At 43.5% G+C, this 16,615-nt stretch overlaps 2 protein-coding genes across 8 annotated transcripts in view; one reads left to right on the forward strand and one right to left on the reverse strand.

Moving 5' to 3' along the window:
• Positions 1-9,886, reverse strand: part of SLC4A5 (solute carrier family 4 member 5) — a 124,828-nt gene extending 114,942 nt beyond the window's left edge. For all 7 annotated transcript variants that reach the window (XR_011466126.1, XR_011466125.1, XM_070379823.1 and 4 more), the window contains exon 1: positions 9,829-9,886. The gene's annotated coding sequence lies outside the window, so the exon portion shown is untranslated. The remainder of the gene's footprint in view (positions 1-9,828) is intronic.
• LOC102271380 (bcl-2-like protein 1) lies at positions 1,055-1,752 on the forward strand. The gene is made up of 2 exons (XM_005906736.1): positions 1,055-1,429; positions 1,606-1,752. The coding sequence occupies exons 1-2, from the start codon at positions 1,055-1,057 to the stop codon at positions 1,750-1,752; spliced, it is 522 nt and encodes a 173-aa protein (XP_005906798.1).
• Positions 9,887-16,615: the final 6,729 nt, after the last annotated feature.

The following is a 16,615-nucleotide window of genomic DNA, read 5'->3' on the forward strand; positions in this document are numbered from 1 at the left end:
CTTAAAAGATGTAAAGTCTTTTATACTAAATTTCATTCTGCTCAACAAAACAAACTATATGCTCTTATTCAGGTTATTCACCTACATCCTTACCCTATTAGTATAATTTCTGACTCCTCATATTCAGTTTTTATATTAAAAAATATAGAAACTTCTACCATAAATTCTAATCAATCTATTATTCAACAACTTTTTCTTGAATTACAATCTATTATTAGGAACCACACTTCCCCCATTTCACACACTGAAACTACAAATAAAAAATTAAAAAAGGAGGAATACACAGGAACAATTCTATCTTCCCTATCAAGAGCAGACTTTACTAGATTCCAATGCAAGATATTCTTTAATCCTATAACTATTGCTAATACAGCTTTATTTATTTAAAAATTTTTTAAAACTTACCATAAGGAGTTATCTTGACATAAGCAGAAAAAAGATTTCTAGGAATTGAAAGACACTTCCCTTCCTCTGCCCATTTGGTATCAAGATGGGCTAACTAAACAATGGAAATCTGGGAAATTAATCTTACAGGGAAAAGGGTATGCTTGTATTTCTCCAGATAAATCCAGCGAAAATCAGCTGGCTCCCTCTTCAGAAGATCCACCCCAGGAGAGCCTCCAGCGTTAAAAATAAAAAAGAAACAACAAAATTCCTGGGAAAAAAAAATTCCAATACAAACCATGGTGACTCTAAAAATCTCCAAGAAACACCACCCTCAATGTCATCGACCTTATCATCTCCTTACCTAGAGATAAACAAAACCCTTACTAATCAAGCTAAAAATCTGGTTTTTCAACAGGGAATCCTCTGAATCCGGAATTAAAGCGCTCTTGCCCTTTTGGCTCTCTGTTGCTGTACTGTTTTCGTAGAGTTCCACAAAAGTGTCAGAATCCGGAAAATAATTTTGTTGCTATGCTTGCATTGCTTGCTTTTGCTTCCCCTGCTCAAGCTGAATTAATTAATCATACTTATTGGACCTATATACCTAACCCCCTTTTTTACTACAGGTATTTTAGACAATAGACTGGTGGAACCCATCCTTATTATAAAAATGTCTCAGAGCAACCGGGAACTAGTGGTTGACTTTCTCTCTTACAAGCTTTCCCAGAAAGGATACAGCTGGAGTCAGTTTAGTGATATGGAAGAGAACAGAACTGAGACCCCAGAAGGGACAGAATCAGATATGGAAATCCCCAGTGCCATCAATGGCAACCCATCCTGGCACGTGGCAGATAGCCCTGCAGTGAATGGAGCCATTGGCCACAGCAGAAGCTTGGATGCCCGGAAAATGATCCCTATGACAACAGTAAAGCAAGCCCTGAGGGAGGCAAGCAATGAGTTTGAACTGAGGTACCAACAGACATTCAGCGACCTGACGTCCCAGCTCCACATCACCCCAGGGACAGCGTATCAGAGCTTTGAACAGGTAATAAATGAACTCTTCTGGGACAGGGTAAACTGGGGTCGCATTATGGCTTTTTTCTCCTTCGTGGGGCACTATGCATGAAAAGTATAGACAAGGAGATGCAGGTATTGGTGAGTCAGGTCACGACTTGGATGGCCGCTTACCTAAATGACCACCTAAAGCCTTGGATCCAGGAGAATGGTGACTGGGACACTTTTGTGGAACTCTACGAAAACAATACAACAACAGAGAGCCAAAAGGGTCAAGAGAGCTTCAACTGCTGGTCCCTGATGGACGTGAGTGTGGCTGGTGTGGTTCCACTGGGCTTGCTCTTCAACTCATAATAACTATTCCTTTCGTTAGAGTCATTCAAATTTTATACAAGCTTATGTTCCTCTTCCTTTTGTTATAGCTATAGAGAACTTACAATGTAATAAGACTCTACATTTTGTGACTTGTACAGATTACAAATTTTATACTTGTCTTAATTCCTCTGTTTCTTTGAAAACGAATCCCTAGAAAGAGGGTCCCATGGCAGGACTTGCCTCCCGACTACTCATTCAATTACTCCGGCGATCTAAACGGTTCACTGGATGGTTAATTCTCAGCATTTTGAGATTAATAGCCATTTATACTGCTGCCGCTGTCGCAGGTATCGCTTTAACAAACCTCAATTCAAACACAAAACTTTATTCAAAATTGGACCAAAGATGCTCATACTATGTGGGCCACTCAGGCACAGATAGATGAAGAAATTCAAGATGAAATACAGGAACTAAAGTGAAAGTGAAGTCACTCAGTTATGTCCGACTCTTAGCGACCCCATGGACTGCAGCCTACCAGGCTCCTCCATCCATGGGATTTTCCAGGCAAGAGTACTGGAGTGGGTTGCCATTGCCTTCTCTGTGTAAGTGTGGTGAGTGGCACTTTATATACCTGGTCTAATTTAATCCTCCAAAGAATCCTGTGAGGTAATATAAAGGTCTATTCATTTCAACATCAAACATTACCATGTGGTCACACAGGTATAACACCTTTATGTCATGAAGGGCAGAAACTCATTCCCAGAACATACACTGTGACTAGCAACTGCCTCCCCTGCAAAAGCAGCATCTCCTCAGAGGCTTGGGCTGTCAGGAAGTAGTTCAACTTGGTGTTTTTCACACAAGTGCAAGCCTGTTAGCATTTTTCCATTTCCATATCAGTGTGTGTTTCAACCTCTGTGAAGTCATGCAGAATGTATGGAATGAAGATAAGTACATTTTTGGCTTCTGAGAAATTCAAGTAAGATATTTCCCATCTGAAAGAGTTTAGCACTGTGGGTTTTAGAATGATGTCTACTGTCCATGTCTGAAGGAGAAGGACCCAAGGAACTGAATCTCAAACTTATCCTGATTTCTGTTTTCTCCCTTCAGGATTTGTGCAAGGAGGTAGAAAATGAAGACTCAATCCAAGAATCTTTTTTTTTGGCTGTGCGGTGTAGCACATGGGATCTTAATTCTCCAACCAGAGATTGAACCCACACCTCCTGCACTGAAAACTCAGAGTCTTAACCACTGGACAGCCAGGGTGAAGTCCCCCAAGAATCTATTCTTAAGTAGCGACTTGAAGATCCAAATGCTGATATCAGGTATCTATTACCTATTTTTAAAACGTATGTTTCCTGAAAACCACTTCAGTATATACAACCACCTCAGTGGTGTACTCTACCACCTCAGTACAGCTCCTCCTTCACACCTACAGGATCATGGAAGGCAGCAGTCACATGAGAACCACTGTAACCAGGAGTAAGATCACCAGCCCATCCCAAACAAGACACATGGAGTCACAACTCCCAGGACGTCTGCAATGACTGTGGCCTTTAAACCACTTGACTGGCTCCAGGAACTAAAAATAGCCATCAAATGGGTCAGAGATCAATTAATAGATTTACAAAAGCAAATAAGATTAAAATGTGATTGGAATTCTACTCAATTTTGTATCACCATTGTTGAGTTCAACTATAGTGCCTACAACTGGGAACAAATTAAATTTCATTTGCAAGACATACACGATAATGCTTCCCTAAATGCACAATTATTGCAAAAAGAAATCTTTGAAACCTTCTCTAAAAGTCTGCCCTCTTCCAATAATTTGAAAACTTTAGCTGAACAGCTAGTTGATCAATTATCTGGGCTACACTCTCGAAGATGGTTCCAAAGTTTTACTCATAGTATTGGGTCTGGTGCTGTAACATTGGTAATTGTCCTGGTAATTATATTTGTTGTATACCAATGCAAAGAAATAGAGGAAAACAACAGAATGGGAAAGACTAGACTTCTTCAAGAAGATTAGAGATACCAAGGGGACATTTCATGCAAAGATGGGCTCAATAAAGGACAGAAATGGTATGGACCTAACAGAAGCAGAAGATATTAAGAAGAGCTGGCAAGAATACACAGAAGAACTGTACAAAAAAGAGCTTCACAACCAAGATAATCACGATGGTGTGATCACTCACCTAGAGCCAGACATCCTGGAAGGCGAAGTCAAGTGGGCCTTAGAAAGCATCACTACGAACAAAGCTAGTGGAGGTGATGGAATTCCAGTTGAGCTATGCCAAATCCTGAAAGACGATACTGTGAAAGTGCTGCACTCAATATGCCAGCAAATTTGGAAAACTCAGCAGTGGCCACAGGACTGGAAAAGGTCAGTTTTCATTCTGATCCCAAAGAAAGACAATGCCAAAGAATGCTCCAACTACCGCACAATTGCACTCATCTCACACGCTAGTAAAGTAATGCTCAAAATTCTCCAAGCCAGGCTTCAGCAATACGTGAACTGTGAACTTCCAGATGTTCAAGCTGGTTTTAGAAAAGGCAGAGGAACCAGAGATCAAATTGCCAACATCCGCTGGATCATGGAAAAAGCAAGAGAGTTCCAGAAAAACATCTATTTCTGCTTTATTGACTATGCCAAAGCCTTTGACTGTGTGGATCACAATAAACTGTGGAAAATTCTTCAAGAGATGGGAATACCAGACCACCTGATCTGCCTCTTGAGAAACCTATATGCAGGTCAGGAAGCAACAGTTAGAACTGGACGTGGAACAACAGACTGGTTCCAAATAGGAAAAGGAGTTCGTCAAGGCTGTATATTGTCACCCTGCTTATTTAACTTATATGCAGAGTACATCATGAGAAAAGCTGGGCTGGAAGAAACACAAGCTGGAATCAAGATTGCCGGGAGAAACATCAATAACCTCAGATATGCAGATGACACCACCCTCGTGGCAGAAAGTGAAGAGGAACTAAAAAGCCTCTTGATGAAAGTGAAAAAGGAGAGTGAAAAAGTTGGCTTAAAGCTCAACATTCAGAAAACGAAGATCATGCATCTGGTCCCATCACTTCATGGGAAATAGATGGGGAACATTCTATTCTAAAAGAGATCTATTCTAAAAGAGATCGGTCCTGGGTATTCTTTGGAAGGAATGATGCTAAAGTTGAAACTCCAGTACTTTGGCCACCTCATGCGAAGAGTTGACTCATTGGAAAAGACTCTGATGCTGGGAGGGATTGGGGGCAGAAGGAGAAGGGGACGACAGAGGATGAGATGGCTGAATGGCATCACCAGCTCGATGGACATGAGTTTGGGTAAACTCTGGGAGTTAGTAATGGATGGGGAGGCCTGGCATGCTGCGAATCATGGGGTCACAAAGGGTCGAACACGACTGAGTGACTGAACTGAACTGAACTGATGCCTTTCAACAAGTATTGTTCAAACTAAACAAACTCAATTGGTCAGGACCTTTTTAACAAAAATAATAAAAAAGGAGGAATTATCAGGGAATGTTTAATTTTAAGGAATCCTATATGTTGCTTTCTGTTTCTCAAGGGCCTTCTGTTCCTTATCAGTTCCTGGAAAACAGGAACGAGCACAGCTGCATGCAGTTCTTAGGACTGAGGTCATGAGGTGGAATGCATACATGGATCCCTTTCAGGAACCTTTTTACTTTTCTGTAAAACTACTTAGTCATGTTCCTATTTCCAATACATGGATTGTCTTCTGGCCCTGTGACTATTGTTATTCCCTTAGTTACTGTTGTTAAGTGTCTGGTTCCGGTGTTTTTCGCTCAACTTTATCTTTCTGCCTAAAGCTTCCTTGTATAACAATATATAAGCACATGCTGCCATGAATAAAGTACCCTTGCTCCACTAGAGACTTGGGTCCCCCGCGTCCTTCTTTTCTTCGCTTTCTTTAGGTTGACTCCTGTCCCCAGGTTCCAGTCTGTCAAGAAGACCATAACAGATACTGAAAGATGAACTCCCCAGGTCAGCAGGTGCTGCATATGCTACTGGGGAAGAGTGGAGAAATAGCTCCAAAAGGAATGAAGAGGCTAAACCAAAGCAAAAACAATGCTTAGTCATGGATGTGACTGGTGATGGAAGTAAAGTCTGATGCTGTAAACAACAATACTGCATATGAACTTGGAATATTAGGTTCATGAATCAAGGTAAATTGAAAGTCGTCAAACAGGAGATGGCAAGAGTGAATGAACATCAACATTTTAGAAATCAGTGAGCTAAAATGGACCAGAATGGGCGAATTGCACTCAGATGACCATTATATCTACTACTGTGGGCAAGAATCACTTAGAAGAAATGGAGTAGCCCTCATAGTCAACAAGAGAGTCCAAAATGCAGTACTTGGATGCAATCTTAAAAACGACAGAATGATCTCTGTTCTTTTCCAAGGTAAACCATTCAATATCACAGTAATCCAAGTCTATGCCCCAATGACTAATGCCAAAGAAGCTGAGCCAGACTGAGCCAAACGGTTCTATGATGACCTAAAAGACCTTCTAGAACTAATACCAAAAAGAGATGTCCTTTTCATCATAGGGGACTAGAATGCAAAAGTAGGAAGTCAAGAGATAACCTTGAGTAACTGGCAAGTTTGGCCTTGGAGTACAAAATGAAGCAGGGAAAAGGCTAACAGAGTTTTGCCAAGAGAACGCACTGGTCATAGCAAACACCCTCTTCCAACAACACAAGAGAAGACTCTACACATGGACATCACCAGATGGTCAACACTGAAATCAGACTGGTTATATTCTTTGCAGCCAAAGATGGAGAAGCTCTATACAGTCAGCAAAAACAAGACCGGGAGCTAACTGTGGCTCAGATCATGAACTCCTTATTGCCAAATTCAGAATTATATTGAAGAAAGTAGGAAAACCACTAGACCATTCAGGTATGCTGCTAAGTTGCTTCAGTCATGTCCGACTCAGTGCGACCCCATAGACGGCAGCCCACCAGGCTCTGCCGTCCCTGGAATTCTCCAGGCAAGAACACTGGAGTGGGTTGCCATTTCCTTCTCCAGTGCATGAAAGTGAAAAGTGAAAGTGAAGTTGCTCAGTAAATGTCCAACTCTTTGTGACCCCATGGACTGCAGCCTACCAGGCTCCTCCGTCCATGGGATTTTCCAGGCAAGAGTACTGGAGTGGATTGCCATTGCCTTCTCCGCATTCAGGTATAACCTAAATCAAATCCCTTACCATTATACAGTGGAAGTGACAAATAGATTCAAGGGATTAGATCTGATAGACAGAGTGCCTGAAGAACTATGGATGGAGGTTTGGGACATTGTACAGGAGGTGGTGATCAAAACCATCCCCAAGAAAAAGAAATAAAAAAGGCAACTCCCAAAGTTGTAAAACTGTAACTACCTAAGTCAGTTAATTCTGAACTGGCCTTCTCAGTTGTGTTGAGCTGATAAATTCCCTTTATTTTGAGCTGGCTTTCTGACACAGTCAACAGTTTCTGAATAATACAAATGAAGTAAGAATTTTCCAACATGTTTTTAAAAATATGGTTTTTCATATTTCACGGTCTATGGATTTTCAGATTAGAAACCAAGCAAAAATTAAATCAAAAGGACAATCAGATGCAAATAGAGGTGAAAACTCTCCAGAGCCACAGAAGTATGGAGCTATAATGTGGCTTAGATTCAGGTAGATGCCTACCTTTCTGCACTGGCTGAGACCAATCTGTCCTCACCTCCTCTGTGCTGGATCCTGCTTCCTCACAGTCTGAGAGAAGCTCCCTTCCAGGAGAATACAGTAGTAGAAGAACCCAGGCTGCCCCAGATCATCTTTAAAAAAAGCCATCCTTTTAAAACAACTCAAGCAGAGTGTTGACCATATGGAAAATGTTTAGATTAACTAGTGCTCTGATTGGCAGCTACATGGCTAATCATAATAGTTTCCAATCATGACCTAAACTTTGAAACAGAAGTTCTATCTCCACCATTTCATATAACATATATTAATTGATTGCTAAATATTTTTGTTTTCATAATCTCATTTAACCCTGACTAAAATTCAGTGAGGTACATAATTTTGATCCCCACATTATAGATTGGAAATGGAAATTAAGTAAATTTTCCTGAGTCACAGAGCCAGGCATGGTGGAGCCAAGAATCAAATTGGATTCTCTGATTCTGGGACCCATGAAAGGAAGAAAGACAAGGAGGGAAAGATGGAGGTGGGGAGGGAAAAAGACAAGCAAAGAAACAAGAGATAGAGGGGGTCTGAAAGAAGCCTTCCACTTCTGAATTCCAGACCCTTTCTTAGGTCCCAATCATAATACTTCCGCATGGCCTTATACTAAGCCCCCTTTCTCTTCAATGCTGGGAACAATTGAAGGCAAAAAGAGAAGGGGGAAGCAGAGGCTGAGATGGTTAGATAGTATCACCGACTCAGTGGAAGTGAATTAGAGCAGTTCTGGGAGATAGTGAAGGACCAGAAGCCCAGCATGCTGTAGGTCTCAAAGACTCAACAATAGAGACTGAACTACAACAAACTTCAGTTGATTTTAGTTAATTGCATCCAAAAAGTATTAACCAGTACAACAATCCACCTCAATACATTGCCAGAGGAATGGTGTTAGAACACAGCAGTTCAGCAGGCAGTATTTAGGCTAGTGAAAGAACTTGTAACAGCAGTTTTTCCTATACCAGCCCCTCCACTGTGCAACTAGCTCACCATTGTCTTCTCATCCTTCTTTAGACGATAGATTGTCTTGGGAGTGAGCATGGCTTTACAGTGAGGGATCAGACCAAATTCTCTTCTGTCCATTGTCACTTAAAGGCCCCAGTCCACTTTACTGCTCCTGCCACCAGTGTGCAATCACAACTGGGAAGCCTGAGAATAAAAACCCTACTGATCAAATCAATGCCTTAAGCCTGTAAGGCTAAGGACCGGAGTGCCACACCAGTGAACATCAGGGTCCCTGCCCAACAGCTTTCATGTCCACTGGAGCAAGGAGGTGATGATACAGCCTGTCTTAGGGGCCAACAGTGTGTTTTGACCTTCAAAACCCTGGTGATTGAATCACCTGCCATTTAAACACTCCCCTTCACCCCACCCCGCATCTCCCACCTCCCAACCTCCAACCCCACCCCCACCTCCCTTCTACAAGGACGCATCAGTTCAGTCCAACAAATCTACTTTGTTCCAGATATTTGCATTAGACACTGCAAACAAACAGAACTAGTTTATTAGGGAAGAAGGGCAAAATGTGATAATAAATCCTTGAAGTTAGACATTCATATTTCCTGAAGAAAAAAAAAAAACTAACTATAAAAAAGGGTTGTGCCACATTAATCAAAAGTCAGCCTTTTAAAAAAAAAGATCAGTCTTTTAGGAGCTTTTCCTCCTATCCCATATTTTAAGCCATTTGACCTTATATCTAAGAACATGCAATGGCACCCCACTCCAGTACTCTTGCCTGGAGAATCCCAGGGACGGGGGAGCCTGGTGGGCTGCCGTCTATGGAGTCGCACAGAGTTGGACACGACTGAAGTGACTTAGCAGCAGCAGCAGCTAAGAACATGGGACTTGCCCAACATGGGATCCAATGAACCCCTCTGATAGCCTAAAGTATTTAAGAAAAGGACCTCTCCAAGGGCTCATCAGGGTTTCTTTTGTGAACTGAATTGACAAGAATGGCATGGGGTCGTACTGGACTTCTGAAAAAACTAAGCTAGAAGCCAGAGAAAGGCCATCTTCACAATCGATAGGTTATCAATTGCCTCTGGGCTTAGCAGACCCCAACTGTGCACGTCCCAGGAGAGGAAAGAAAAACAAGGAACAAAATATCCGTAAGCAAACTTCCAGTAACATAACCAGGTTTATCCAAAACCTAACGACAGAAATGTCTAATGTAAGTAGACTAGCCATTATTCAGTTTCTATCCCAAGATATTACATTAAAAGATGCAATCTATTTTCCCATAGTTTTCTGGGGAAGAGGCAAGTCTCAGGGCTTTTCCTTACTTCATAAATATTTCAGTCTTGTAACTTTGGCAAAAACAATAGGAAATTATTTGCCTGGAAGAAAAAGCCTCGGTTTCACCACATGAGAACAAAAAAGAACTCACCAGCATGTCAGAAAGAATGAGTCTCCTGTCATTTCTGTTCATTTGGTGTGAGGTTTTGTGCCCCAAACCAATGAACTCAAAGCACCAAGATGACATGCACTATAATTTTTTTAAGGAAAAGCAAATATTCAGTGCTCAATTGGAGGATTTATTCAGCTCTCATCTTTTTCTCTTCAGTATGTGTAAAGGTCACTCTTAAATACTCTGTGGTCATTCTGTAAAGCATGTTTCCCTTATCTGCATAGCTTTGTGTACTATCTAAAGCTCCACACTGCAAACTTACCTTCAAGCTCTTAGCACTGGAAACCACAATCCAAATTTCAGGGAGGCCAGAGTTACTTGTTCTGTTGCTGTTAGGTGGCGAGAAGGACGCTCTGTGATTTCCAGGCTGAACAGTATTTGGGGCATTGGAGATTGACTTGTGGGGCTCAGTGGCGGCCAGCCATGTGACCAGGGTGGGGGAAGGGACACTCCTGCAGGCTTCTGATGCCTGGTTGGTTGACAGACCAGGGTAGTGCAGGGTCTGAACAGAGTGCCCAGGATCATAGGCAGACATCTTTGCTCTAAGTTTCTTCTTAGATTTTAACTTGGTGGTTTTGCACGGCAGTGTTGTTTCAGCCTGGATTTCGAAATGCTGGCTTATCTCTCTGAACAATTTCTATCCTTTTGAGTTCTGTCTTAGAGGTAGAGGTCTAAAGGACCTCAGAGATGACCCAGTTCTGCCCCACAGCCTCCCACTTTATAGGCAGGTAGCAGCACATCCAGGATCCTGCAGAAGCCTGTGTCTGGAATGCGTACTGGAGTGAGCAAAACTGGCTGTCACCATTATTACAGCTCACTTGAATATATTCAACTGTTGGGTCATTAAAGCTTTGAGGACTGCTGAGATGCAATAAAATGGATCTTATCACACTGCAGGTACCTAAATCTGCAGCTATTAGATTAGGGATTAAAAATTACAGCAATGTGTACTTGTGGTCAATGAGTTTTTGTATAGACATGTGCACTTATGTTTATGTATCTCTACCACAATCTTCATAAAATATTCCAAGGTGGGGCTTCTCTGGCAGTCCAGTGGTTAGAATCCGCCTGCCAGTGCAGGGGACACATGTTCCATCTCTGGTCTGGGAACATTCTGCAAGCTGCAGGGCAACTAAGCCTATGTACCACAACTACTGAGCCTGAGCTCCAATGCTGTGAGCTGGAACTACTGAGTCCATGTGCCAACTACTGAAGCCCACACACTGTAGAGCCCACGCTTAGCAACAAGAGAAGCCACCGCAAGGAGAAGCCCAGCACCACAACTAGAGAGGGGTCTCCACTTGCCATGGCTAGAGAAAACCCACGCAAAATTACTTTCTGCCATGAGGGTGGTGTCATCTGCATAACTGACTTCCTGTCATTACAAGTATGAAATGGCAGAGTATTGACATTAGGAATCTGGAGAACCTTATTCTGTCCCCAGAGCTGTGTTACCTTGAGATAACCCTTCACCTCTCTCGGTTTCAGTCTTCTTGGAGCAGAATTGGTACTTAATAAATGGTAGCTTGTTAAGGGGAACTCGTTTCTTCCCATCCAATTATTTTATTCTTCCCTACAAAGTAGGAACTTTTGTCTTTTCTGTATCTTTAAGAAAAGTACTCTCCACTCACCTCTCTACCTCTTTACTCCCTTGACTGTGTAGATCACAACAAACTGTGGAAAATTCTTAAAGAGATGGGAATACCAGACCATCTTATCTGCCTCCTGAGAAACCTGTTTGCAGGTTAAGAAGCAATAGTTAGAACCACATGTGGAACAACAGACTTGTTCAAAATTGGGAAAGGAATATGTCAAGGCTGCATATTGTCACCCTGCTTTTTCATATGCAGAGTACATTATGTGAAATGCCAGGCTGGATGAATCACAAGCTGGATGGAATCAAGACTGCTGGGAGAAATATCAATAACCTCAGATATGCAGATGATACCACCCTAACGGCAGAAAGCAAAGAAGAACTAAAGAGCCTTTTAATGAAGGTGAAAGATGAGAGTGAAAAAGCTGGCTTAAAACTCAACATTCAGAAAACTAAGATCATGGCATCTGGTCCCATCACTTCATGGCACATAGATGGGGAAACAATGGAAACAGTGACAGACTTTATATTTGGATGCTCCAAAATCACTGCAGATGGTGACTGCAGCCACAAAATTAAAAGACACTTGCTCCTTGGAAGAAAAGCTTTGACAAACTTAGACAGCATATTAAAAAGCAGAGACATCACTTTGCCAACAAAGGTCCATCTTATCAAGGATATGGTTTTTCCGGTAGTCATGTATGGATGTGAGAGTTGGACTATAAAGAGAGCTGAGTGCCAAAGAATTGATGCTTTTGAACCGTGGTGTTGGAGAAGACTCTTGAGAGTCCCTTGGACTGCAAGGAGATCAAACCAGTCAATCCTAAAGGAAATTAACCCTGAATATTCACTGGAAGGACTGTTGCTGAAGCTGAAGCTCCAATACTTTTGCCACCTGATATGAAGAGCTGACTCACTGGAAAAGACCTTGATGCTTGGAAAGATTGAGGGCAAGAGGAGAAGGGAAACAGAGAATGAGATGTTTGGATGGCAGCACTGACTGACTCAACAGACATGAATTTGAACAAACTCTGGGAGAGAGTGAAGGACAGGGAAGTCTGGAGTGCTGCAATCCGTGGGGTCACAAAGAGTCGGACACAGCTGATCAACTGAACAACAACAACAACTTAATGAATGAGGAATGGCTCATGAGCCTGAATGAATTTGGGGAATAAAATGGGCATGTGCCACGGCTCAGATCCTTCTGAGACCTGCCTGCTCCAGAGAAGGCCTGCGTTGCCCTCCTCTCCTCTTCTCTTTGCAGTAAGTTTCCCAGGACAGGCTCTTGTCCTGCACGTACAGTCTCCCAGTGCTGCGAAGAGAAGTTTGATTCTTGGGGCATGAGTTAGGAAGCCTGCTTGTGGCTGTTCATTCCAAACAAATTCTCTAATCAGCTTTATCTGTTATGAAGTTGTTTTAATCTCCAGAGGTTTGACCCTTGTATCTTATTTCTCATTTGATTCCATGCATAGAGAAAAGACTGGGAACAACTATCACTCTCAAATTCTAATGCTGCTGAATTAATAAGAAAGCCTGCATGGAGTTGATTGGACCAAACAGTCTCTAAGTTTCCTTCGAGCTCTAACATCCTGTGTTCCTATGAGTCTGTATCTCTAGAAAAAACAAAATGTTAACAAACAACTTCCTAATCTCTGACTCTCCTCCTTCCTGCTTCTCAACATAATGAAGACCTCAAGTCTTCACACATTTTCCACTTTGTCTCCACCTCACGACTTCATTTATTCCCTGCTCCCTGGACCCCATGATGAATCCCTTCACTCTTCCCTCAGGGACACCCTTAACCTCTGGCTCCTGCCCTGCCAATCTCTTGTTCTAGATCAGCCCACCCACTAGCCTTCTCCTCTAGCACTGAGCTCCTTTTCATCCTAGGGGAAATCCTGTCTTCTGGGGAAGAAAATAAAAGCAATACACAGAGTGGCGGGTTGGGGCGGGGCAGGAGGAGAGTGAGAATGGGGAGAGAGGGGGAGACCTGCCCCATGGCGCCTCTGGCCAATTCCATCCCTGCCCTCCCCATGATTGAGTTTTGTGAGCCAAAAACTGTTAAGAGGAGATGTGGCCAACCCTTTGCTCTCCTCTCCCTTCCATCTGGCCTCTCTCCATGTTACTTCCAAAGAGACTGGTTCACCCAGCTGGCTTTAAGCTCTAAGATAAGTGCCTGGACTTGTGGTCCTTCCTCCCCAGCAGAGTGGTAACTGAAGAGACCCACGCATCAGCTTAGAGGGAAGGGAAAAGTTGGACCCAGTGGTTGTCAGTCACAGTTATCCAATCCCCCCTACCCTGCGGGGGAGCACATTTGGCAATATCTGAAAACATTTTTCTTTCTCACCCTGGGAGGAGAGTACTTCTGGGCTCTAGTGGGCAGAGGCCAGGGGTACACAAGACACCGCCCCCACACACACACACAACAAAGAATTAACTGGCCCCAGTTGGCAATGGTGCTGATATCAATAGAGCTCAGCCCCCTCTGGTCTGGGCTCTAGGTGGTCTGTGAAAGTGTTAGTTGCTCACTCACGTCTGACTCCTTACAACTCCAAGGGCTGTAACCCGCCAGGCTCCTCTATGAAATTCTCTGGGCAAGAATACTGGAGTGGGTAGCCATTCCCTTTTCCAGGGGATCTTCCAGACCCAGGGATTAAACCCTGGTCTCTTGCACTGCAGGCAGATTCTTTACCATCTGAGACACCAGGGAAGCCCAGGTGGTCTGTAACCCAGGCCAAAAGACCATTCCACATGGACCCATCCTAGTCTGGGCTCTATGAGGAAGAAGGAGGGACAGAGATTCTTAGTAACTTCAGCTTCTGACTTCTGTGCTTCCATTTTCTTTAGAGATCTGGCAGAGGGGGTGGCTACTCACAGGGACAGATTCCTTTCCATCTGCTGGCCAGATACCATCCGAACACAACCTGGGTTTAACATATGGCAGGGTTTAAACAGGTTGACACAGGGTCCTGGCCTGGGGGGCAAAGTATGAAGCGAGAACAAGCCTCCTACCCTGGAGAGGCCTACAAGGTTCAGGTCCTTGTGTTAATGTGAATAAGGATGCATTTTAAGGCCCCAGCTGGCCTACCTAGAACTTTTACCCATAAGAAATTCTCCATAGGCAAGACTCACTCCAGTATATATAACATTTGGCTCTCAGATTGTGCCAAGATTTGGCAGGTGGTGCAAGACTGGCTGCCCCAGATTCTTGTCAACTTTAGCTGCTTTCAAACTGTATCCAGGATCAAGGAGAGAACTGTGATAGTGACAAGTCTGTACAGGAGGACAAAAAAAAAATATGGTAGATATCTTAATGGGAAGCTGAGATGCCCAAAGAGACAAGGCCCAGATTAGGCAGTGGCTGGAGATTTTGCAGGAGACAAAAGGCAGATTTTGCAGGAGACAAAAGAGACACAGATTTGATCCCTGGGTCAGGAAGATCCCCTGGAGGAGGGCATGGCAACGGACTCCAGTATTCTTGCCTGGAGAATCCCATGGACAGAGGAACCTGGTGGGTTACAGTCTATGGGGTCTCAAAGAGTTGGACACGACTGAGGCAACTTAGCACACACATATAAAATTTTAGGTCAGTGTTAAATAGCAACCCGCTCCAATATTCTTGCCTGGAAAATCCCATGGACAGAGGAACCTGGTAGGCTATAGTCCATGGGGTCACAAAGAGTCAGACACGACTGAGTGACTTCACTTTCTGGCCCACAGGAAATAATTAGTATTGACTAGGAATATTATTATAATTATTACACTCTCAGGAAGGTTATACATGTATATTCTGAGGAAGTGGGGAGTGACATTCCTGGCAGTTTGCAGGAATGGAGCTATCATAGTTACTTCTCCAGGAGCCAAGATCCCACAGCAAGCTCTCAACCAGAGTCCTTTTCTCTCCTCTGTGCCTGCTCTCTGTTGCCCTCTGGAGGTCCTGCTTGGAGGCTGGTGAAAGCTGACCTTACTAGGGACTATGAATGATGGACGTATTTCCTAGGGAAGAATGAAGGCTTAGCAGATGGCAGTCCTGTACTTAAGTTTGCTGCTGCTGCTAAGTTGCTTCAGTAGTGTCCGATTCTTTGCGACCCCATATACGATAGCCCTCCAGGCTCCTCTGTCCATGGGATTCTCCAGGCAAGAGTACTGGAGTGGGTTGCCACGCCCTCCTCCAGGGGAATCTTCCTGACCCAGGGACCGAACCTGCGTCTCTTATGTCTCCTGCATTGTCAGGCAGGTTCTGTGCCACTAGCACCGCCTGGGAAGCCTGACAGTGGTGGTGGGCAGCATTTATAAACCCGTGTGTGTGTGTGTGTGTGTGTGTGTGTGTGGCCCTTGACAGAACTGCCACTGGAGCCATCATTTGGCAAACTTGATTGGAATGATTGAGACCACAAAGGAACTGTGGGTACCTAGGAATTCATCCCTCAGACCCCAAGTGGGACCCAGAGCAAGGCCACGCCTCCCCTCCCCTAGACTGTACTTCCTGAGCCAAGAGACAATGCTCTGGCAACCTGGGCCAACTTGAGACCCCTATAAAACCACTCCTCAGATGAGCCAATTCCTCCTCCAGCCTGGTATTTTCTTTGCCTCCTTTTCTTTCCCCTATTCAAATAGCCAGACTACTCCATGCTTTGCCTCAGACAGCATGTGTGAAAGCAGAAAGCAGAAACAAGAAGAGCCTCTTCCTTTAGGGGAAGAGAAAAGACTCCTGGCTAACCAGATTGAAGTGTAGGAGAGAATGTTCATAAGAAAGACCAAGGCTATCTGCTGGCCCTCATTCAAGGCCACGTGGAAACACAAGGGGGAGCTCCCCAGTGACAGTCAGGCACCAGTGAACCAGGACTATATGGAACAAGAACAAACAACATCAAGTGTAGGGACTGATGGAAGTCCCTAGGAGTCTAGAACCCTGCAGTGTGTCCCACTCCAACCCCAAAATGGAAAACATGAGGGACACTCAGAACTAACAGGGGTTAAATGTCAGCACCTTTAAAAAATATAGACAGAGAGTTTTAGAAACTAATGTTTCTAACACCGTTGAGTTTAGGAACTGAAACTCGTATTCCAAAGGATAGAATTTTTTAAAGAAAACAATGTTGGGGAAATTCACTATTTTAAAATTTACATTTAGAGGAGAAGGCTTGGCAGCAAAGGCAGAAATTTAATCAT

This window comes from Bos mutus, chromosome 11, assembly GCF_027580195.1.
Source record: "Bos mutus isolate GX-2022 chromosome 11, NWIPB_WYAK_1.1, whole genome shotgun sequence".
NCBI classification, from domain to species: domain Eukaryota; kingdom Metazoa; phylum Chordata; class Mammalia; order Artiodactyla; family Bovidae; genus Bos; species Bos mutus.